Source organism: Sparus aurata, chromosome 23 (assembly GCF_900880675.1).
Source record: "Sparus aurata chromosome 23, fSpaAur1.1, whole genome shotgun sequence".
Lineage (NCBI taxonomy): Eukaryota > Metazoa > Chordata > Actinopteri > Spariformes > Sparidae > Sparus > Sparus aurata.
In genome coordinates this window covers 16,570,005-16,584,173 of record NC_044209.1, presented here as the reverse complement: position 1 = coordinate 16,584,173, position 14,169 = coordinate 16,570,005, and the positions used below count along the sequence as shown (strand labels likewise).

General features: G+C 44.1%; 2 protein-coding genes across 2 annotated transcripts; both read right to left on the bottom strand.

Annotated features, from left to right (window-relative positions):
• Positions 1-1,065: 1,065 nt before the first annotated feature.
• uqcrc2a (ubiquinol-cytochrome c reductase core protein 2a) lies at positions 1,066-6,136 on the bottom strand. The gene is made up of 14 exons (XM_030408956.1): positions 6,014-6,136; positions 4,935-5,036; positions 4,675-4,824; positions 4,270-4,334; positions 4,085-4,141; positions 3,829-3,953; positions 3,204-3,301; positions 3,026-3,083; positions 2,573-2,668; positions 2,288-2,487; positions 2,077-2,157; positions 1,887-1,963; positions 1,637-1,790; positions 1,066-1,398 (listed from the first exon to the last, which is right to left on the bottom strand). Exons 1-14 carry the CDS (start codon positions 6,044-6,046, stop codon positions 1,315-1,317), a joined length of 1,380 nt encoding a protein of 459 aa, XP_030264816.1. The 5' UTR covers positions 6,047-6,136; the 3' UTR covers positions 1,066-1,314.
• Positions 6,137-6,564: 428 nt separating this feature from the next.
• LOC115576162 (kelch-like protein 20) lies at positions 6,565-13,336 on the bottom strand. Its single transcript, XM_030408630.1, has 12 exons — positions 13,229-13,336; positions 12,575-12,884; positions 11,877-12,011; positions 11,604-11,795; positions 10,426-10,569; positions 9,458-9,644; positions 8,918-9,064; positions 8,682-8,810; positions 8,042-8,218; positions 7,798-7,944; positions 7,541-7,706; positions 6,565-7,418 (listed from the first exon to the last, which is right to left on the bottom strand). Exons 2-12 carry the CDS (start codon positions 12,860-12,862, stop codon positions 7,262-7,264), a joined length of 1,869 nt encoding a protein of 622 aa, XP_030264490.1. The 5' UTR covers positions 12,863-12,884; positions 13,229-13,336; the 3' UTR covers positions 6,565-7,261.
• Positions 13,337-14,169: the final 833 nt, after the last annotated feature.

Below are 14,169 nucleotides of genomic sequence, written 5' to 3'. Positions count from 1 at the left end.
TGTCGGCTAATGGGCGCATCTTTAAAAAAGTACCAATGCCCTGTAACCTCACACGACCAGGATTATTTACATATATATACCGATATAATCCCGCATTATGTCAGTAACTTGGGGCCACATGTCAGGTCTTTATTCTAGTGTCAACCAAGGTAGGTTCTGAAGCCATTTTTGAGACCCTAAAAACATAATTTAAACACTTTTGTTGTGCTAAGGTGATATATGTAAGAATTTTAGTTTTAAACATAGATACATTGAAACAGAATGTGAAGAAATAAGACTTTTGACGTTATTTCAAAGACGGCCTGTCCTTCAGCTGGACCGCTAGCTGCATGGCTTACTGAGCTAACATGCTAACTGCAGCTACACCTAGCAGCGGTTAGCGGTGACTCTGGTAATACGCTGTCATACACTGTTTGTTTGGAGCATGAACCAGACAGGTCAGTTCATACATATTGCACCTAGAGTGCTCACATGAAGCATAGATTCCCTAAATGCAACATATGCAGTTCTTGCTTGTATGCTGTGCAATCCAATGAATCCAATCCAATTAATTACTGAGGCATTTACATTTAACAGGGAAATATTGTAGTTTTGACAGCGGTTACTGCTACATTTAAAACCCACTCTGTATATTAATATAGTATAGAAAAAAAATATATGGTCAGTTAATAAAGGATAATGCATTGTTGTGATTAAACTACAGTAAAGTGGTTGTTAGAATTTGACATTTAAATTCTGATTAATAAAATAGTAATAATAATAATCCTAATATTCATGTCATACTGAGAGGGGCCAGTTTTCTTGATTCTTTATGTGCACTTCAAACTAAATCGGGGTTGCTTGAGCCTAAATTTAGGATGTTCAACATTGGACTAAAGGCAACTTTCATTCCTTCATTACGTCTGTGCCTTTGGATCCCCCTATTGGTTGATGAATGGAACAATAGGATCTAAAAATACCTGCTGCCTGAGCAGCCTTTTTGAACCACCACACTCCTGACACAGCACTAAAACCTACAGTAACTCTGGATTCACTCCAAGATACAAAGTCAAGCACCGAGCAAACTTGGTTTATGTCATTACTTTAATTTACATAGATATACAGTTAAATCGACAAAAAATACAATAGAAGAATTGCATTATGGTTCTCCGGCTCCCCGTTGTGGTGCTTACAGTTACTGCAGGACAAACTACAGATGATTGTTGACATCAAATGAATTGCTGCAGGAGGCTGTGGCTTTGAGGTCCTCTTTCCTATTTAAGCAGCATGGCACAGCATGCCCGAGTTAAAATCACCAGTTCTCATACTTTAGTTTCATACTTCATCCACAAACGGTGTATTCTTGAGGTGTCCACTAGCTGCCATGGTCTTGTTGCTGTCCACAAATTTTTTGGCGGCCTGTTAATTAAGGACAGAGGGTTAATCAGATGTGGGTACTAAAACAAGCAACTTTCATTGTTTACGACAGAGTTATGGACTACGTTCAAGATGGCCATTTTGCTGACGGGAGTGTGTGAGATTATTTCAGTTAGATGGTTGTTTTTTTTAAGTATTTCTGAATATATTTTACAGAGCACCGCTGATGTGTGGTGTGACATCAACTGAGTTTGTGATATATTGTACAGAAGGCCCTCACCTTGATCACATCGTCATGGGTGACGGTATCCATAGCCTGGATGACAGCGTTGGGGGGCTGGTACGTGCCGGTTGTCAGAGCCTGAGCACCGATCTCCTCCAACAAGATGTCAGAGCTCTCAATTGACATCAAGTACTCTGTTTTCACCTGGGTCCTGCACATGGAAGAGATATCAGAACACATCAGCATGGCAGTTCCAGTAGAACTTCACCACGGAAATCTGTTATCAAATGTTACTCTGTGATCTCACTTTGCTCTCGAGACGTCGGCCTCCGATACATTTCCCTCAGCCACACCTCTCATTTGAGCAACGGCAGCTTGGATCACCTACAGAAAAGGACGACAACAAGGAAGAGTTAAGTGAAATTTAGATGCTGACACCTTTGCACATTTTTAGATAAAGTGAAGGTTGTCTTGGAAGGAGTAAACTTGACAATCACCTCTCCTGCGGCGTCAGCTTGTGCAATGGTATAGACGCCGAACATGCCGGAGTCAGAGTATGTGGCATTGAAGGCTGAGGCCTGAAAGACAGCCAGGGGTCATATCACATTAGGAGGCAAACTATGGTTTATAACAAATACAATATGCTGTCCTATATAAAAAAAAAAAGTAAGAAATGATGCCAAAGAATAAATTAACTCTTAAACTCACATCAAATGGCTGTGTGGTAGCTTTGGCAATGCCCTGGCTCAATTTGCTGGTGAGGTTGGCGCCCCTCTTTACATGTGGCCCAGCTCCCAGGACCCTTTGCAGAACGCTGAAGGCATTAGCCTCCGCACTCCCTGCCACACCGCCCTCGCAGGCGATCAGTGCATGAACCAGGCCATCGTTGTTGTGAACGCGCATCTCACCTACGCGCCGACACACAACAGCATCATGAGGACGACACATTCATACATCGAGGAGCGTGATGTCGTAATTAAACACTAGCTTTACCTCCACGGTACAGAGCCTTGGCCGCTGGTGCTCCGGCGCCACTGCGGGTGCTCAGGATCCCCTCGCCCACTTGACTCAGGATGGAGTGCTTTACACCTGCATGCATAAATTAGACAACACTCGCGTCAACATTCAGTGGAGTCCCTTCATGAAGTGAAAAACACAGCACATTCCTAGGATGGGAACCTCCGAAAGAATGTGATGTGTCAACACTGAGGCATGCCGACACCTGCAGTCAGTCACATGTTCACACATCAACACACAACAAAAGCCTTAGGAAGCATCGGCTCAGTGTCTCTGCGTCTTTGGGAGAACGCCAAACGACTTTTGACACACATCTTATTCACATCAATGAGGCTTGCAATGACTCATCATTAGCAAAACGGAGCCTTGAAAAAATACAAAGCTCGAAGGGGAAGGGGAGCAGCTGTGACGAGACTAGCAGACACTCACCTACTCCTACAAGAGCCATTCTGCCAGTGATGAAATTCTCCTCAACATACGACAGCAGCTACAAGGGGAGGGTAAGCAGGAAGAGAGGTGTGTAAGAGCTATATACAGACGAACAGAGAATGGCTGAATCTTGACTACCGGCATACTGACGCTGGGAAACAAATCAAAATGTCCATACGTGGTCATTGGTGATGTTTCCGACCATGTAGTCAGGGCAGTACAGAGAGTTGGTCAGGGCGTTTTTGTACGCCGCCTCATGCAGCTTCTCAACTACACCTGCGGGTGAAAACAGAAAACAACCTGAGTTACAGAAAGCTTAATGTGACATTGTTAAATCTCCTTAAAAGTCACGACGACATGAACATTAGAGCCTCTTTAGCTCAAGTAATGCGACACCTTTCTGTTTACTTCTTTTCCTAACCCACATTTTTAGAGGCAGATGATGTGGGCTAAATTATTTAACATAGGAGGCCCAAGGCCAGAGCTTAGAAGATGTTTTGAGTTTGGGTTTTTGTCTTTTGGTTGGACGACAAAAAGCTATTTAGATCACGTCACTTCAGCCTTTTTTCAAACGATGTATATTCCGTAGTTGCAGACCTACATTTTGCTTACTAGTTCAGAGTCCAAACAAGAAAATTCCTGGGAAATGACGGACCAACATTCATCAAAACGGTCTGATACTGGACAACTGTGCGCCAATATGCCAACATAAAAAGATATAGCAAAGTCACCATTAAACCAGACGTTATGTCACATTCAAAATTTTACTCATTAGCAGCTGAAGTGTTGTTTCTGCCACTGACCTATCTGAGGACTCTGCTGAGCCAGAGCCTTGTCGATCTTCACCCTGGGAGTCAGGTCGGACACCTCCCACGGCCGAAACTCCTGAGCTGCGGTCACGTTGACCAAATACTCCATTAATGTATCTCTGGGGACACACACACACACGGATAAAATACACACAGTGAAGCATCAACGTGAGCTCACGGCTTGAGGTTAAAACGGGAGTTAAAGTAAAAAACGACATTACAGGCTCGACATAAAGACGGCAGCACTTACACATGCTCTCTCAGGCACTCCATGGAGTAGACCATGGTCTCTCTCGATGATGTCACGCTGCAGGTAAAGCAGATGACGACACAGTGGGTTCAGAGTGGTGGCATGATGTTACACTTGTATTCTTGTATTTATTTATAGCAGGGGAAGACTGTCAGCATGTGTGCGTGCAGAGTATCCACACTGACCTCAGGCTGGCCCCCACAGATTCCAAACCGCGACAGAGCTTGAAGGCAGACGCCCCCTTACTGGTCTACAAAAACAACAAGCGTTACAATAAGATCCAGCATGTCGGTGTGATACACTACAGACAAAAGTGAGAGCCGACTGTCCTTAATTCTGACAAAATCGGCTGAAGTAGATAAACATTTTTGAGCACGACAACGGCCAACATGTGGGCAGAAACTGAGGAGATTCTGAGCCTCACCGATTGCCTGAAATGCCTTTTACTATGTCGCAGACTCGTAAGGCATATCATTACATGCTGACAACTGCAACAAAGACAGAAGTCTAGGTTTTACCAGAAGGGATCATCAATATTTGTTGCAATCCACCACACAAATTGCTCTCAAGGTACCGGTACCGAAAATTACCAGGTTTGCCGCCAGTCGTAGCACATGAGAGACGCCCTGGTTTTCCACGGTCTCATAGCGACTTCCCGCTTTCACAAACACGCCGATGTTGGACAGGGGCGAGTAGTTCTCCAGCGACGCTATCACAAGACCGTTTGGGAGCTTGGACACCTGAGGCAGCATAGGAAAATGTTAAAAGGAAACCTGCAATCGGACTCAAATGTGCATGTTTTTCTCTTTTAATCACCACGCTGAGCCCCGTATGATAACAACACACCTACCTGGACATCTTGGGCAGGGAGGGAAGCAGCTGCAGGCAGTTTCAGGCCTGCGAGGGGTTCAGTCAGAGATGCACTCCTCCTGGCCGCGGCATAGCAACGTTTCTGTCGGAAAAGTGACGACACTGAATTTAGGACAAGTGACTTCTTCTGGCAGCAGTTTAAAATGTACTCTTTGATGAAAATGGGCAACAAGAGCAAGAGGGACCAGACTAATAGCCAGTTAAAGGTGCACTGTGTAGTTTTAGGGATTAAATTTGAATCAGAAGAGAAGGATCTTCATTGCCTGAATTGTCTTTATGCCTAAACAAACTTAAACACACAAACTCTTTGTTTTCATGACTGAATAAACAAACTGATCTTAGTTTCACTTGTAGATAACTCAAAATAAGATTATTTTTGTTAATCAACTAGTCCAGTAATGACTTAATTCAACATTAATTCAAGGTGCTTGCACTGTCTGATCACTTCCATGTCCACCAGCTGTCACAAACAGTGGATCGGGTCCGATCTGAATGAGGTGTCCTAAAGTGACCCAGGGTGCAAATTTAGTACATGCTGGCATCAAACACACATTACTTCCCTTGCCAACAAAGACCACAGTTACTGTATCAGGTTATGAGTAAACTATATGGAAATCATCAAGTTATGATGACCTTGGGGATTCTGTTCGTTTCGAGGCGCCTCGATCCAAAAACTTGTGATACGCGAGTTTGGAGATGACCTTCAGGTTGCATCCAGCTCAGCCAAGAACCATAAGAAGCTACGACTAGCAGCGAAGCTAAGCCACATAAAAGGGCTGTTTCACTGCAGTAGTAACTCGTGTTATCAATCCCTGTATGTCAATGATTCAGGGATAAGGTGTCACTTAACTCTACTGTGTAATAGTACAAGCAAACAGACCTAATGTTAGGTAGACCTGAATTAGCTACCCTTAGCCACCTAGCAAGCTAACTAGCCGGTAGGCTAACTACAGCTAATTGCGGATTCACTTTTCAAGCAGATGAACGATCACAGCGATCACAGTTTAGGTCACGTCGGTCACACAGCTCAGATCAAACCGAGATGAGGACAACACTCACGGGGATATTGTTCAGAGAACGGATTCCTCTCATGACTCCAGACTCTCCTTCAGCCGCTACAGAAAGACAGATACAGCGGCGGGTTGACGTTTTACCCACAATCCACCGCACCGTGAAGCCGAACCAAAGATGATGTAGCATGTCAAGATAAATCTTATCCTAAACCAACATAACTCTTTGTTTTGAGGTCGATAAACACTGGGGACACTTAACCATGTCGGTTTATTATGGAAGCTCATTAAAACAAAACAAATTTCCTTGCCATTATTCCCTTAGAAATTAATTAAAACTAAGAAAATATCTCAACATTAAAGAATTACATTACATTAAAAAAGCAAAAATAATAAATAAATGTATGCATGCATTTTGTAAGAGTAGGCACAGTTTAAACAAACAAAAATTCAACATTCAAGGTGGGAACTGAACACAAACAAAACCATCATTAGTGTAACTTAAGTTCATTACATCATCATCACGTTTTCTGAACAATGCGTTTTTGTTGAACCAACCGTTTTTCAGGCATCGTCTTAAAAAGGAAAGAAACACCAACATTTACGTTAAAGAATCAAACATCTTTATTAGAACCCAACTCCATTTAAAAGTCACTAAAATGCATGGTGTACACTACATTACAAAAATATACTCGACATATTACAGGTAGTAAAGACAATCGTTTAGAACTTACAAAGTTTAAATACAAAAAACACTGCTCACGTATAGACACTTTTTTCACAGGTAACCTTCGAAAATATTCACGATGCAAGTCTTTGGCCCATAGAGCATCTTTTCACAGAGCGAAATGTTTACTATATATATTTTTAAAGATCTTTCTCACAGCTAGTCAAACCCCAATAAATACACCAAATAATAATGATACAAAAATACACTATGTTGGCAGGGAAAATCTTCACAGATTTGAGGTGCTTGTACATTAAAACAGTACCCTAAACACGTTCACATAATACAGACAGTGTTTAGATTGCTCACTGAGTTGTCAATCAGTCAGTCAACCACTTGAGACTCATGTACAACGCTTCCTTTGCAACAACGATGAGTGAAACCGGGTTTTCAAGCAGTCACCGATTATGATCAGCTGATTTCTGCCGACAGCTCAAACAGTGTTGTGCCAATTTCAGGCATCACTTCTCAGTCTGCCGTTCTCCACAGCGCTGAGCTTTGTCGTTCACCATCTCCCAGTGAGGGTGCGAATAATAACCAGGACAGATTCCTTCTGCCAGACGCCCTCGCTCAATTGTCATTCGGCGTCCCAGGACAGCTGGTCATGTGAATATCCTTCCTCAGCTGGAGAGACACGCAGCTGAGCCAGCTGCGACTCGTGGGCATCTCCCCGACGATCTCCCACATGTCCGTCTCGTCACAGTACCTCTCGATAGTGTCATGATATCTGCAAGGTAACAGCAATCAGGATTAAATAGCTGTAAATTTAACATGCCCCATGTTGCGTGCCCTGACAGCTCCAAGGACCAAACAACAATGTTTCTAAATTATACCAGATAAGCCCCTCACCTGTCCCAGCCTTCTTCTCCTCCCAGGACGTAGATCTTTCCATCCACCACAGCAGCGCCGGGCCGGTAGCGTCGCTCTTTCATCGGGGCGCACATGGTCCACTGGTTGGTTTTAGGATTGTAACACTCCACCTTATCTGTGTTCTCTGTCGAGGCATGCCATCCACCTGTGAAAACACAAGATGTAACATCCAATGCTTGATTTTATTAAGGAGGCTACTGTGTTCTCTGTTGCGTGCCATAAAGCATGTTACATACCTATGACATAGAGCTTTCCTTTGAGCGTACATGCAGCTGAACCAGAGCGAGCAATCTGCATGGGCGCAACCTCTGTCCATACAGAGGTTTTAGGGTTGTAGGCCTGAGCGAGGTCTGTGCCGTCGCCGTCTTCTAGAACTGCACCACCTACAAGAACACGAGAAACAAATACAAAAATAATTTAAAAAAAACGTAACTCCTAATCTCAAGAAAAATCTGCATGTGTGTAGTCTGTGTTTCCTACCAGTAACATAGAGCAATCCGTCCAGCGCCACCACAGCAGGACTTGTGACGGCCATCTTGACAGATTCAGTAAACTGCCAGGAGTTCGTGTGAGGGTTGTAACACTCCACTGAGTCAAGGCGAGACCGTCCCTCCCAACCCCCCACCGCATACACAAAGCCATCCAGCATCACCAGGCCTGAGGAGAGAGTGAAGTGAAGATTAACACGTCACTAATGATTGCAACTTTTTACAGCTTCAGGACCTTCAAAAAGAGTGATATGTAAGAATTGGTCACCTGTTGAATTTATACTCAAACCAATAGGGGGCAGAATATTACCAGAGTAACCACTATCTGCTGCTAATTAGCTCATTTAGCAAGGAAGCAAGAGGGCCTGACCGGGAACTCGGACTCTTGACTTTTGTACTTTACAATGCCCTGGGCATTATTGGAAATGTTTGGAGCACATGCGTTGGAAACAATCCTATGCAGCCACCGCTGGAATCTAAATTCTCCAAATGAAAAAACTAAAATGTTGCACCCTGAAGCTGATTAATTTTTTTTTGACAGCTTATAGAGTACTTCGAATGAGCAGATGGTGGAAAGGCCATCTGGAGTACTTCGTAGTGAGGTTAATATTTTGTGCATGAAACTGCCTCACCTAACTCGGAGCGAGCCACATTCATGGGAGCCATCTCGATCCAGGAGTCGAAGCAGGGGTCATAGCGCCACATCTCCCTGCTGGCCGAGCCATCGGGAAACTCTCCTCCTGCCAAATACAGAGTGGAGTCTGCAGAGAGAGGAGGAGGAGGAGGATGGAAAGAGACACGTCATTTCAGAGAAGACACAGTATGGGAGTGTGATTATTCTAATTTGAATCCTGTAGTGTCTCCTCACCCGACACGACCAGCCCATGTTTGCTCACAGCGAAGGGCAGGCAGGCCAGATTCTTCCACTGATTGGTCACAGGATCGAAGCTCTCGACGCTGCGCAGCACCACCTTGTCATCCTCGCCGCCAACTGTCACTATCACTTCTGCTGTCCCTGTTGCCATGGCAACGGGTGTAGAGGAACAGAGGAGGAGTGAGGTTGAGCGAGATACAGGCTGTGAATGATAATTCTCCTAATTGATCCTCCTTTAGCTGATTAGTTTGGCGACAAAATGTCAGAAAAAAGAAAAAAAAAATCCAGGTTTCTCAAAGTTAATGTACTCAATGTCTTGACTAAAGCCTGAAGATGTGTAGCAATTTAATAACATAAGAAAACCCACGAAATTTCACATTTGAAAAGCTGGAATGTGTGAAAAAAAAGACAAAGCAGCAGAAAAGGAAAATGTTCAGTTGAAAAAGTCGAAAGATAGGCATGCAAGATACCATAATGAAAATACATGTAATTACCTCTCAGTTGATGTGAACATGCAGGCATGAGTGGGCTCACCTGTGGACCTGCGTGGCCTCGCTCTGGGGCAGTACAGTTCTCCACGGCGGTCCTTCAGCAGCAGGTAGTCCTTGGCCTCTGAGATGAGCCTCTGGCAGCTCTGGTTCTCCTTCACCACATCTAGAGACTCGATCACGTCGTGGAGGTAGTAGGGGCTGATGAGAGGCAGCCGGATGTGCTCAAGAACCTTTTTAGGATCGGATGGAAGAATGGAAATCCGATCTATTACGACTGTGAGTGTCCAATTCAAGTATATACTTCAAACTCAATTTAGGATTTCTTATTTGAGAGGCAAAAGTTCAAAAGCCTCATTTTTCCCCAGATCCTTTACACGTATTGGCTGAGTTTTAGATTAACATTATCTTACCTCACACAAAGACTGGAAACAGCTAGCCTGGAGTGAAGACACTCCCTGGAGTGTCTGAACAGGCTAAGCTAACCAGCTGCTGGCTGTATCACATCCTCACCTAACTTCTAGTGAGAATGTGAAGAAGCAAAGTCCCAAAATACTGACCTAGTCCTGTAATATTGCAGAGTACTGAGTATCTATTTTGTGGAGTTAAGCGTCTGTCACAATCGTCTGTGGCAGGACATGTTTGTAATTTATTTAGATTGCATTTCTTTATCTCCACCACCAGATAAATGAAGATAAAACTGCAAATATCCAACGAAATGGACAACAAACAGCAGCGGTGGGGTGGGAAGGTGCTCTGGGAGGTAAAAGAGGGCTCCTTTTACATGGGGGCCCACTGTCTCGTAATCTCCATGTAGAAGTGTCCGACAGTGGTGCCATGTCATCCTTGATTTACGGCTGTTTTGCAGCCTAACAGCTGCTGAGTTTAAGGCTCTTTTACACTGCACCTTTAACCCCAAAAGTGCAGTTCTACTGGATGTGCTTTGGATTACAGTAGCACGAGGACTGATAGAAAAGAAGAAAAAGAGAAGTGCCTGGTCTTGGGGAAACTGACCTTTTCAAAGCTCTGTTTGCGAGAGAGACATTTATTCAACCACAACATGGCTGCCTCAAACACCATCTCCTCTTTAGGCACGTTGAGAAAGTCACTGGCGAGGATTTCTGTCAGTTTGTCCACACACAGAGACAGGAACTCCTCCTGTAAGGTAAATAAAAACAAAAACAATGAAGTGCACATGAGAGCGCACTCTAAAAGTTGTGTAAACAGACTATCTGTGGAGTTAATTGGTTGTACAAATCGGTCCAACAGGTGACAGACGGGTAAGCTTATCACCGCTAAGCTCCACACACGAGAAACACAACCCTGTCCAGCTCTTTGTGCTCTTTTCTAAGAACATTTAAATGATGGTTTCACCAATAAATACCACAGCCCAATAAGCATTATTAAACTTTTATTCATCTTTAAACTGTGGAGTCCCCCCTGTAGTAGTTGGGGTGGTATTATGCCATCAAAGGACATCATTCAAATCAGCAAACCTCTTAGTTTTTCAATTATTTAATCTAAGCTTGAATCTGTATTTAATTATCAATTATTTCCTCTCTAATAATCATGGAAACACTGAATCTACACAATGTCAAAATTAGTCAAATATGTCCAAACAAATTGCGTATGGTTATTATTAAATGGTATGGTTATTATTGAATGGCATGTTTTGTGGAATCACATCAGTATGTCGGTCTGCTGATATTATTGACCATTCACAGATGCATCTGTATTTTGTCTTTTCCTAAATGTACTGATATATGTCTTTATACAGAAAATAAATAATGCAGAACTTTACATTCAAGCAGCAAATGCCTCAGATTTTACAAGCTTAGAAGGAGTCTCAGACACACTATTTTCATCTGATATTATCTAAAGTAATGAAGGTATATATGCATGCAAGAAAGAAAAACAGATCTTCAATCAGATTTTCAACTCAAAGCTGAAGAGATATTAACAACAAAATTAACAAAAGAACCTTTACAAAATAAACCTTTTGAGAACCTTTACTGCACCTTTATTTCTGTTAATAGTCATTCAAATAATTAGTTAGAAGAACAATTAAATGGTGTTATTGTGTTCACCTAGTTAAGTGCACTAGTGAATCCACTGTTAAAAGTTAGTCAGTTAATTCTGATGTCATGACTGTGGATTTAACCGAATAACACACAGCTCCATCAGCCCCTCACCTGCTGATGGACACTGTTGAAGTGCTCGAGGATGTAGTCCATGCTGCGTTTCTCCAGCACCTTACAAGAATGGGCCTCGGCGAAACAGTGAATCCCCACACAGTTCATCTCGTCCATCTGACGCTCCATGAATCGACAACAGGCCTCCCTCACAGCCATCACGTCCAGCAGATTGGCTGCTGCCAGCAGAGCCTGCATCAGATCACATCAGTTTTCAGCACACATCCTCCTCTGGCAGGGTGCCAGCGGAGAAGAAGAGGCGAGCGACATTACCTGCACGTTTGCTTTGGAGATGTAGACCTCGGATGTGTAGGCATAGCTCACCAGCATGCCAATCATCTGAGGCTCGACTCCATTGATGGCAACCCTCTCCTGCTTGGACTCGATCAGGTCAGTGGAGAACATTGCCTGAGGAGACGAATGACACATTTCACAGTCATTCTCCAGTTTACATACACCAGCTTGGGCTCATAGATAGGTAGGTAGATAGGTAGATAGGTAGATAGATAGATAGATAGACTTTATTTATCCCCAAGAGGAAATTAGGTCAGCCTAGCAGTGGTACAAGTACAATCAAAATGTAATGGCAAATATAGATATAAAAAAGTAAATGGATGTAAGACAGGACCGTGGGATATCTAATAATTTCTGATCAAATAATTGCCAACAAAATCAGAACGTTTTTCACCACAGCAGACTGTAATCTTAAACACCAACACATTAAAGGTCAAAGCAGCCACATCAACTACAGCCAACAACAGCAAGGAGAGGAGGAGGGAGAAAAAAAATCCCAAGATTCCCGTGAAAATCGCTAAAATTTGTGAGTTTTTGAGTTAGGAGAAACTTTATAAAGTCTGTGAAGCGCCGTTTCTGGCAAATTCTTAATGATTCGGGTCTTCTTGTAAATTCGGCATAGTTTCATCACCCCTGACTCCCGCATCCATCGTCACAGAGATGACTTTAGGGTTTACCTGGAAGTAGGAGCTGAAGGAGGCGAGCACAATGCGATGGCAGGGGAACTCCTGTCCTCCGCAGCACAGGGTCACATCACAGAAGGCGTTGTTGAGCCGCAGGCTGTTCAGGCCCTGCAGGACAGTGTTGGGGTGCCTGGACTCCACGAACAGGTAGTCCTCGCTGCTCAGCGGGGCTGCAGGAGCGGCGGCGGCGGAGGTGGCGGCGGCGTTGGGGTCCTCCTGGACCGGGAAGGTGACGTTTATAGGGGACAGCAGCCCGGCGTTGACTTCGATGATTTCAGCCATGTCTCACTTTTGCAAGCCAACCCTGGGAGGCAAAACAAGACAGTTAGGGCACTTCAAGACGATGAACACTCCCTCCGGGTGACAACAATTATTTAAAGAGAAGCTAGTCGAAGTAGCCCTCGGTAAGCTAGCTCCAACAAGCTCCCATTTAAGAGATACGTTTGTAAAGGAGCAACAAGGCGGCGGGAGCAGCTGAGATTGTCTATTAGCTCACTAATGAGGCTTAGCTCTCGAGTAGCAACTTCGGCGGCGCAGACGAGCAGCTTCCCATCGAGTCGAGCTACTCCGTGGTTTTCCGGTGAAAACACACCGCGGACAGACAGGTGACAGGGAACACTCGGCAGCTGTAACAGTGACACATATTACCTGTCAGACATAATCGTGACCGATGCAGTGCGAACACGCTCCCTCACATCTCAGCCCAACGTCAAACTGGGATCTACGGCAATTAACGCCTCTCACCGGAAGCTCCTCCTACCTGCGCGGCACAGGTCAAGAGACGTCACCCTCGAGCACTTCCGGCTTCGCTTTTAGAAAGTGTTTTTATTGGAATGCGTGGGAGTCACTTGTAGTCACTGACTGGACAGTGATGGGGGAGGGAGTCATAAGTGTAATAAAGCAATACCCTAGTGAAGAACGGCTCTGATAGACCTACAAAGAAGAGTCCAGCAAGTAATAGTCAAAAAGTCTTGCATCGATGGCAACGGCAGCCGATAGCTCCTCTAAATGATGCTACATTTTTGTTTTTTAAACTGTGATTTTTTTTTCTGTTTTGTTGCTGAAACACTTCCTGCTTATGGCAGAAATGTTGTCATCATAGTTTGGAGAGAAAAGTTGGGTGGACTTTGAGGCATTACAGTTCTTGGTGTCTTGACCAACTGGACCGGCTGGACCAGCCCAGGGAGGAAGAGAGTTGGAATAAGAGCCACGCTAATCTAGTTTAGTTTGGCTGCTCCTGGATCTTGGAAAAGGAATTCAGGTCAGGAAATCAGAGACTGTTGTGCCCACAGAGACCTTTTCTCCACCACAAAATCTTGGATCAAGCTGCTGCAATCGACGGGTGGGCCCGTGTTCTGAGCAGACAGAGTGCAGGACTACAGCTGGACGAGGAGAGTTGGACTCTGTGTTTATCACACTGATGCTCGGCGTTCATAAACAGTCAAAGCCGATGGACAGTGTTTCCCAGATGTCAAACTTTTGATTTGAAGATCTATAATCATCATGATGCTGCTGCTTACATACACCCTGTGTTGTATAATGACAAATCAGTTACCTTGTACCTTGTATCAAAATATACTTAAAGCTGC

What these genes read in the sequence shown, in the direction of transcription:
- uqcrc2a (XM_030408956.1), bottom strand. Translation starts at nt 6,046, where the DNA reads ATGAGAGGAATCCGTTCTCTGAACAATATCCCC. An exon ending in TCTGTGGGGGCCAGCCTGAG is followed by an intron (nt 4,142 to 4,269) that starts GTCAGTGTGGAT and finishes CTTTACCTGCAG; the next exon opens with CGTGACATCATCGAGAGAGA. An exon ending in AATGGCTCTTGTAGGAGTAG is followed by an intron (nt 2,669 to 3,025) that starts GTGAGTGTCTGC and finishes TTATGCATGCAG; the next exon opens with GTGTAAAGCACTCCATCCTG.
- LOC115576162 (XM_030408630.1), bottom strand. Translation starts at nt 12,862, where the DNA reads ATGGCTGAAATCATCGAAGTCAACGCCGGGCTGCTGTCCCCTATAAAC. An exon ending in TCTCCAAAGCAAACGTGCAG is followed by an intron (nt 11,796 to 11,876) that starts GTAATGTCGCTC and finishes GATCTGATGCAG; the next exon opens with GCTCTGCTGGCAGCAGCCAA. An exon ending in TCAACAGTGTCCATCAGCAG is followed by an intron (nt 10,570 to 11,603) that starts GTGAGGGGCTGA and finishes TTTACCTTACAG; the next exon opens with GAGGAGTTCCTGTCTCTGTG.